This window comes from Magnolia sinica, chromosome 18, assembly GCF_029962835.1.
Source record: "Magnolia sinica isolate HGM2019 chromosome 18, MsV1, whole genome shotgun sequence".
In the NCBI taxonomy this organism is placed as follows: domain Eukaryota; kingdom Viridiplantae; phylum Streptophyta; class Magnoliopsida; order Magnoliales; family Magnoliaceae; genus Magnolia; species Magnolia sinica.
This window is the reverse complement of record NC_080590.1, coordinates 436,781-446,496: the sequence shown is the minus strand read 5'-3', so window position 1 is coordinate 446,496 and position 9,716 is coordinate 436,781. Positions and strand designations below refer to the sequence as shown.

Here is a 9,716-nt window from a genome sequence, read left to right as displayed (position 1 = left end):
TACGTATCAGGTTCACACGGTCCATCCAATTATTTTAAAGCCAGGGCATATATAAAAAACGGAAAGGAGGCAGATCCTAGGCTTAAGTGCGCCATGCTAAAGGAAAAAAGGTAGGAATTTGATTCCTAGTGTTGAAAACATTTTGAGGACACGAGGATCCGATGATGCTAACATTTGTGTTTTCTCTTCATACAAGATGTGTGACATTATGAAGAGGTTAGAAAGAAAATAAAGCTCACCGTAGACCATGGGAATGTTTCAATGGTAGCTGTTCAATTCCCTCTGCTCCATGTGGTGTGGTCCACTTGAGTTTTGTATGTACGTCAGTTTTGGGTTCATGATTAAGAATGTTATGTAAAAATTAATGGACGGTGTGGATATAAAAAATAAATCATTTGAGACATTAAAAGTTGCTTTGGGTAGTGCCCAACTTATTAAGGGAGAGAATGACGGTGTATTTTGTTAGCTATCGTAATCGGCATGCAATTATATGTAGCAATAATATTAAGGGACGGCACAGACTAGGTTTCATAGTTTTGCTTAAATTCAATCTCTTTAACCAAATCATATCACTCTCTCTCTCTCTCTCTCTCTCTGAACAGATGACAGAATCAGAGATGACGAGGAATGGGAATGAGACCCACAGGCTTCTAAGAGGAGGAAAGTTTCCTTACTTGAGCACCCTCTCATCTCGCGAAATGGAATCTCTCAACGCCATCTGTGACGCCTTTTTGCCATCTATCGATATCTCCGGCATCGGAAAGGACAACCGGCTAAAGACCTTTTATGGAACTTCTGCGTCCATGGCTGGTACTCCTGAATTGGTAAGAAGGCATCTTGAATTGAGATTTTGATCTCGTAAATGGACCACTTTTGATTCTTTTTATTTTCATATAGATCAGTTTGTTGTTTGTTATTGTTGTATAATAATGTTTAATGACTTTTTTGGGTGTGGATGGATGGATGTATGCAGTTGGGAGGGTTTATGTCAGGACGATTACAGCATCCTGCAATTGGTCTGCTTCGTGTAGCACTATGGTTCTTGTCGACATGGTATGGAACATTTGTGATATGTGGATTGGCCAGCTTCTCCACCAAATTCCCATATATCCACAGCTTCCCTCAATTGACGCAGGAGAGACAAGAAGAGATACTTTTGTCATGGTCTTTCAGTTCATCTTTCCTCCACCGCATGTTCTTCAAGTGTCTCAAATATCTCACTCTACGCCTTTTCTTCAGTCAGGTTCGTTTCTTTTCTTTTAAAAATGGTCAGCATTATTCAAAATTCAAGGGTTTTTTTTTTTTTAATTATCTGTTAGCTTGTTAGTACATAGGTAATCCCATTCATCTGATCTATTGCCACTAAATTAACGGTGGAAAACAAAAACAGTCAACGGTCAAATAAGTAGGAAGAAGAAGAGGCACGCTTTTGGTACCGTTAGCACCACAACGTTGTGACTCTACCAGTAATAACTCTTTTAAGTCGGTGGTATTGTTTTGATGATGGATAGAGATCCCATGAAGTATGTGTTATATCCAAACCGTCCTTCCATTTGGCCAGTTCATCTTAAAGCTTGAGCATAAAAATAAGATAGATCTGAAGATCAAGTGGACCACACTGCAAATGCAGTGGGGAATTGAAGGTCTACCATTGAAACCCTTTTGTGAGTCAAGTCTGTGTGACCTTATGAACAGATTGGATGGAAAATAACATTATGGTGGGCCCTATGAATGTTTTAATGGTGAGAATCATTGTCCCCACTTCTATTTGTGGTGTGGTCCAATTGATCTTTGGATATAACTCGTTTTGGGCTAGTGCTCTAAAATGATCTCGAAAAATAGATGACCGGTGTGGATATAATAAATACGTTCTTCCGTCCATGAGTTGGTGTGCTGGATTGACACGGTGAAATGTACAGTTGCGATTGCCACACAAATCACTTTTTCTTTTTGTCCTTTTGTGTAATTTATTGAAGCCTCCATGATCTTTCCCGAAAAAGTATCGTTTTCATAAAGGTTATTAAAAAAGTACAAAAAGGTTTTTAATAAATTACCACAAATGGGTCGGCTGCTGGGGTAGGTCTAGGGGTGTACATCCAGCCGAACCGAGAGCTGGGCTCAGCTCGGCTCAGCTTGATCACCAAGCACACCCATTTCAAACTCAGCTCGGCTCGGTGACCGAGCCAGCATGTCCACCTCGGCTCAGCTAGTTCATGAATAGGACCGGTTGGAGCCAGTTTCAAGCTTTTGAGCTTTTGGGCCGAGTTCGAGCTCGAGCATTCTACTTTTGAGTAGGGGAGAGGGCTTTGAATCGTTGGGGTCGGGCAAATAGAGAGGGAGCAAGGGAGAGGGTTTTGAATCGCTGTAGTACCCGAAACTCCCGCACTTTGAACGTGGGACTTAGAATAGCACATTGGAGCGCGTATCCATGGGCAACACACTCACTCGCATTCATGGTGCGCCTCAGCTCCTTCCCAAAGAACTCGATCAGTATTTTGATGATTGTCGGGACCCACAAACCCGATCCAACCACCTCGACTGCATGAATATTCTCCAGGCCAATTCCGGCCTATGCAAGAGCCTTTTCCAAAGGCCTCTTCATCCTTTCCAGGATCAGAACACTAATCTACTCAAACTCGTCCATCTTTATGAACCTCCTCACATCTTTCTCATCCATCAAGCACTCATTGTTAATCGGTGCCTCAGTATTCACACTAAGCATCTTCTTCAGCTTCTCGCATGCTCCTTAAGCAAGGACTTCTCTCAGAGAACCATGCCCAGGAGATGAGTCGAAGTGAACGCCCGAGATTCGCCAAGATACCGGGCATGGACGAGGGGAAACCCATCAGGGCCCTTGGTAACAGAAAAGGGGAGGGTGCATATGTCCCACTGCAACTCGGGATCGGAGAAAAGATGGCCAACGAGCTCGAAAGGGGAATGGAATCAGAGTTTTGAACCATTGGGGTCGGGCGGCCATGTTTTCAAAAGGGGAATGGGATTATATATATATATCAAGTCTATCTAAGTCGATCCGAGTCGAGTTGAGTTTCGATCCGAGTCAAGTTGAGCTGGGGTTAGCTTGAACTCATTTTCAAACAGTAAAAAACGGCCTGACTCAGATCGAACTCAGTTTCGAGTCGGGTTGAGTCGAGCTTTTTTAGGTCGAGTCGAGTGAGCTAACCAAGCTAGCTCGGTTCATGTACACCCCTAGGTAGGTCCCACCTTGATGTTTATGTGAACCTCACTTTCATCGATGATTCGGGTGGACCACACGATTGGAAACAGTGTTGAGATCAACATTGACCCTTCAAACTATTTCGCTTGGTGTACCTATGCTTAGATTTTGCTATGGCATTTAATGGTTGGAGTTAATTTTACATCATTATCATGGTGGACCTTATAAAAATTAAGGGTGGATGTCTCCCTTTGGTAAATTATAGCTCAGCTTGATTTTACGGCATCTTGCACATTACAGTGGGCCCCCTTTGAAAAAGAAAAAAAGAAAGAAAAAAAGATGGAGACCATGAAATTCTTTTTTTTTTCTTTTTTCTTTTTTCTTTTTTTCTTTTTATCTTTTTTTTTTTTTTTAAAAAAATGCATCTACGATTACTCCCTTGCTTTTCTACATGCCTACCATAATGGGCATGCGAAATCCACGCTAAGGAAAATAGTTTGGAAGATTATCATTATTGCATGTATCTTTTTTAATCATGTGGTCCACCTAAATCACAAATGGAGCTATGGTATGGGCCTTGGGCCTAACCGGGGGTGATCCACCTGGTGATTAGGTGGTATGGGCCTTGGGCCTAACAGGGGGTGATCCACCTGGTGATCAGATAGATGTCACATAAACATAGGACGCGGATTGCATATATACTGACTAACTCAGCATGCTAAGCGTACTGGGTAAACTCTGTGGGGCCTACCATGATTTACATATTTTATCCATTCTGTCCATCCATTTTAACAGATAATTTTAGGGCTCTAACCCAAAATCGAAGTGTATCTAAATCTCAAGTGGACCTCACCACGGAAACAGTGTGAATTGAAATTCTACCGTTGAAAATTTCTTGGTGGCCACAGAAGTTTTGGATCAATCTATTAATTGTGCTTTCCCTTCATTGTGTGATCTTATGAACAGGGTGGATGACAAATAAACATCACTGTGGGCCCTACCAAGATTTCAACAGTGGAAGTCATTATTACCACTGTTTCCTGTGCTTTGGGCATGCTTCAATTTTCATCTCAACGATTAAAATGAGCTGGAAAAACGGATGGATGGACAACGTGGATAACCCACACACATTCACAGTAGGCCCAACTGAGTTTAATCAGTACGCAATCCGATTTCGTAAACATCACGGTGGGGCTGAGTCTCTTCTTCTACTTTTGGAAGGTAGTCTTAGGATAATTACCTAGAGAAGTAGCTGACTGGAAACGTAAATTTAAATTCTAGGGTTATTGCTGTTATGTAGTTTACATAGGGAAATTTCTCTTTTCATAAAATTCCCTTTCTTTCTTAGTTGAAAGTAATTTCATTTCTCAGAGAGTACCATACAACAATTCCAGACTCCTATTTCTTGCACCGTTTAGAAAATGGTGAAAACTGGAGCTTCTTACATGTGGCACTGATTTACGGCTATCTATATCATCCAAATTATACGTTCCTTTGTGGATGGATCACCCTTAATGTCTGATTGTTGCAAGTAAACTAGCGAGAGATCCAACGGTTGGAATAATCAGATTTTGTACCATCTTCTCGGTGAAACTCTCCAGTTACGCTTCCTCCATTGTACGCCCAGCGATTTGGACGGTCTGGATTTCCTTAAAAATATTCTGTGTTTATGTTCCAAGACTCACCACCGTATTAAAAATGGTGCAGAAAAAGCCACATGAGCCTGGCTCAAGAATCAATCAAATTCATCGTGAAAAAACATTGATACTCTGCGAGAGTTTGATGATCCACATGCATGCAGCCTCAAATTGAACTGCCCAGAGTCCAGACCGTGGTTCCTTCCTTAAATAAGTTATACCTCAAAACTCAGTTTCATTGGAAAATTCAAAACTGAAATTATTGAAAATATTATTTTCATCTTCCAATGGATGCAAGCCAGTAAGTAACGCTCACATAAATCAATGTTCAGACAAAAAACTAAAAAATTGTTCAGGCCAAGCCCAGCCCAGCCCAGCCCATGGGCAATGCTGATAAATCCATAGTGATAAATCTCATTTCATTGGAGATTTTCATAGGTTTTTCTTAGGACCTTATTAGGAAAGCTAGGCCTCGTCAATAATAAAAATGGGTTTTGCTAATGCTCCACTTCAATGGGACATTAGCAACGTCAAGAAAGCTTTTAATTGACACATGAGATGATCGATCAGCCATTAATTTCAACTGTTCATTCCTTTACACAATTAAAGATAATCCATGCTATTTTTTAAAAAAAAAAAAAAACATTATGTCAATAAGATGATCCTCAACATCCAATTTATAGCACAGAAAATGTACAGTCAAGATTAAGTGGATAAGCAACATAGGAGCAATCATCATCTTGAACTATCTATTTGATAGATCCCCTTTGTATTTCATATGATTCATTCCAAGATATCACTTTTATTTGACAATTCTAACCATGCGATCGATGGTTTATATATATATATATATATATATATATATATATATATATATATATATATATATATATATATATATATATATATATATATATGGGAAAAGGTACTATGCGCTCGAGCTCACGAGTCCATCTCCTGAGGTCGAGCTGTGTGGGCCCCACCGTGATGCATTTCGAACATCTACTCCATCAGTCCATCAGTCAGATGCACCATTCCATCGTGGCCTAGGTCTCAAAAATCAAGTCAATCCGCGACTTTTGTGGGCCACACCACATACAGAAGTGGAGAGGGGCTGTGCACCATTAAAACATTCATAATCATTTTTTGAGCCCACCGAGATGTGTTTTCCAAATCCAGCCCATCCACTATGTGTGTCCCACTTGGATGAGGGTTCATACCAAGTTTCAAACGCATGAAAATTCCAGATGAGCCCCACCAAGTGCTTTTATATGTTTTAATGGTGCCTTCACATTATTTTAGATGGTATGGCCCACCTAAGTTCCGTATGCGGATGATTTTTGGGATATCCCATAATTTAAAGGGGACCCATCAAATGGACGGTATTGATGGTCAACACGCATCACGGTGGGGCCCACGCAGCTCGACCTCACGGGAGCTTATCGTGAGGTCGAGCGCATAGTACCTTTTCCCTATATATATATATATATATATATATATATAAAATTTTTACAAATTAACCTTATTTATAAGGTTAGGATCATTCAATGGGTGTGACTCTTATACTATGGCTTACTCCAAAAGTAATACTGAATGGACCATCTCAATTGATGATCGCCATCTTGCCTATCATTTAAAAGCTCTAGAGAAGTTAGTAACTGCGGGTATTTTAGCGAAACACTTTAGATTTTTATCTTTTTTTTTTCTTGCTTTTTTGAATTACTAAATAAGTTTAAATTTCAAATATATATATTTTCTATAACGAATTCATTAATAATTTTAGTTATTTTCAAGTTAATTTTATTATGAAAATGCAATTCAAAATACTTCTAACATAGGAAATGAACCGAAGTGATAAGGAGAACCAACACACAAAATATAACAGATGGTCACCGTTGGAATTACTATCTTCTCAAAAAGGATTATAATATAAAAACCTCAGAAAAGCTTCTCTTACATAACACTATAATTTAACTCCCATAAATACAAATATTCAAAATATACTATTCAATCGGATGGGGTCTTATATACTAGGGGAATCACTCACAAAAGGAGAGGCTGACGCTGAGAAAGTGAAGATACGTTGCTTATCCAATAATACACTATGAGGCCTATGCGGTTGCTTGTACTGGCCATCTGAACCAATGAACTGTTCCCACCTCTTTTTGTGTGTGTGTGTGTGTGTGTTTTGGGGCTGTAACCTTGAGGGCCCACCTTGCTACACTTAATTCGAGCCTCATGGATAGAAGCCAATGGTAGTTAATCAAATAGTAGTAAAAGGATGTGATGAAATAACATGTGAAAGTATATGATTTGTCAGGTTGATGAGAATAACCATAACGTATCATGGGAAGCTATAGGCTACTGCGGACCAGACCCAGATTTCATCAACCACAAGTTAGAAGAAGCATGCAAAAGACAGCAAGAGGAAGGACGACAAATAGAAAAAGAGGAAGAAGAAGCAGAGCGTTTTGGACCCCTTTACAGAGCCCTCCTTGACATGGAAAAACCAAACGCAGTTATCATCCAAACTCTCCAGAAAGCTGGATTCCCCGTCTCCATTCATCACCCAAGAAACATTCCATCTTCTTCCTCCTCCTCTCCTTGCCTCTCCATCAGCTGTGATGCCGTTGTTGTGGGTTCGGGTTCAGGTGGCAGCGTAATTGCTGGAGTTCTCGCCAAAGCTGGCTACAAAGTCGTGGTGTTGGAGAAGGGGAATTACTTCGCCAGACATAGCCTCTCTCTTCTGGAAGGCCCATCCACAGATCATATGTATGAAGGAGGTGGATTGATTGCCACAGACGATGTCGGTGCCCTCTTCCTTGCAGGTTCAACCGTCGGTGGTGGCTCCGCTATAAATTGGTCCGCTTCAATCCCGACTCCTGCTCATGTGACCGAAGAGTGGTCCAACAAGTATGGCCTGGAAATGTTCAGTAGCAAGGCCTATAAACAGGCATTGGATGTAGTCTGCGAGCGAATGGGCGTTCAATCAGAAATCAATCAAGAAGGCCTCAACAATGCAGTTTTAAGAAGAGGGTGCCTGGAATTGGGGTATCCTGTTAATAACATTCCCCGCAATTCCCCCGCCGATCATTACTGTGGCTGGTGTCATTTGGGTTGCAAGGACGGAAAGAAGAAGGGCACCCAAGAGACATGGCTTGTCGATTCTGTGGCTTCCGGTAATGCCGTAATTCTCCCCGGATGCACGGCCTTGAAGGTCTTACAGGAGACGGACAAGGGAAGAAATGTAGCAACTGGGGTTGTTTTCGAGTACAAAAATGGGAAAGGATCCAAGGATGTTTATGTTGTGGAGTCCAAGGTCACCATTGTCGCCTGCGGTGCATTAACAACACCAGTTTTACTAAAGAGAAGTGGGTTGAGGAACCCCAACATTGGAAAACACCTCCACATCCATCCAACTGCAATGGCATGGGGCTACTTCCCTGTGAAGCCCTATGGATGGCCAGAAGAAGAGAAGAAGAGCTATGAGGGTGGCATAATGACAGCAATGTCAACCGTCGTCGCGAATTTTGATACGTCCGGCTATGGTGCGGTTATACAGACACCATCGTTGCACCCTGGCATGTTTTCTGTGGTTATGCCATGGATGTCGGGCTTTGATATCAAAGAAAGGATGAGCAAGTTCTCACGGACTGCTCATCTGTTTGCATTGGCAAGGGATAAAGGCGAGGGCAATGTGAATTACCCGAAATCATTGAAATATCGATTGGATGCAGTGGATGAAGAGAATTTGAACAGGGGATTGGAGAAGGCCTTGAGGATATTGGCAGCTGCAGGGGCTGAAGAGATCGGGACGCATCATTGCAAAGGGTACCGGTTGAATGTGAAACGTGCAAGCTCTGAAGAATTCGAGATGTTTGTAAAGGAGGCCAGTAGTAGATCATTGAGGGATCTATCGACACCGATAAACTCAGCTCATCAGATGGGGAGCTGTAGGATGGGGATCAATCCAAAGCAATCAGCTGTAAATCAGAGAGGGGAGACATGGGAAGTTGAGGGGCTTTTTGTTGGGGATACAAGTGTGTTTCCAACTGCTCTCGGAGTGAATCCAATGGTAACTGTTCAGGCCATCTCTTACTGCACTGCCCATTCAATTATCGAATTCCTCCTCAATGGAAGAAAATCTCCAAAGAAACTGTAACTAATGTTGGCCATTAGTTATTGTGAGTGTGTTTCCAGATTCCAGTTAGTTCAGAGAGAATAATCTCAATTATAAACAAACAGATGTATGAATGGGTTGAAATGCAGAAGAGGATGATGGATTTGGTTGTGTTGGATCTATGGTCAGATACCTCACCTGCTCTTGGATTCTGCTTATCTATACTACTATTTTCAGCGAGTTAGGAGGTTGAAACAATACATTCATTTCTACAAGTTTTTGTGTATGTGTTGGAAGCGATGAAACAGGAAATGACTGTTTATGTTGTCTGTTAGAACAGTTTATTAGTGAGTTAAGTTTGTGAATTACCATCTTTTTATTAGCGAACAGTAGCCGTTTAAAACAGTGAAAGGAAGAGAAGAACGAAATATGTACCGTATGGTGGGATCTTTCTACCCTTTACAAAAGGTTGGTGTGGCCTTCCCTCTGTCTTGGATCTGGCTTGTTTTGATGGACGGAGTGGATTTCACATATATAATATGGTGGGCCCCAAAGACCTTGGGTGTTTTACGAGTGCTGCGTAAGACATGTTTTGTAGAGGATTCCAGACTGTTGGGTTGTAGGGCCAAGCCCACCATTGGCCGGGCTTGGGTTATTTGTGGGCTCATGCGGCAGACTCAGGCAACATTCTTTGGCCCAGGATAAATAAAATAAAATAAAACAAAATAACATAAAAGGACTGACAACATTTTCTACCCGAGTCCTCGCACACAACCCCAAATCA

At 41.4% G+C, this 9,716-nt stretch overlaps 1 protein-coding gene across 1 annotated transcript; it reads left to right on the top strand.

Moving 5' to 3' along the window:
* The first annotated feature begins 545 nt into the window (after positions 1-545).
* Positions 546-9,244, top strand: LOC131233463 (long-chain-alcohol oxidase FAO4A-like). Its single transcript, XM_058230176.1, has 3 exons — positions 546-824; positions 974-1,243; positions 7,133-9,244. The coding sequence occupies exons 1-3, from the start codon at positions 603-605 to the stop codon at positions 8,972-8,974; spliced, it is 2,334 nt and encodes a 777-aa protein (XP_058086159.1). The 5' UTR covers positions 546-602; the 3' UTR covers positions 8,975-9,244.
* The last annotated feature ends 472 nt before the right edge of the window (positions 9,245-9,716 follow it).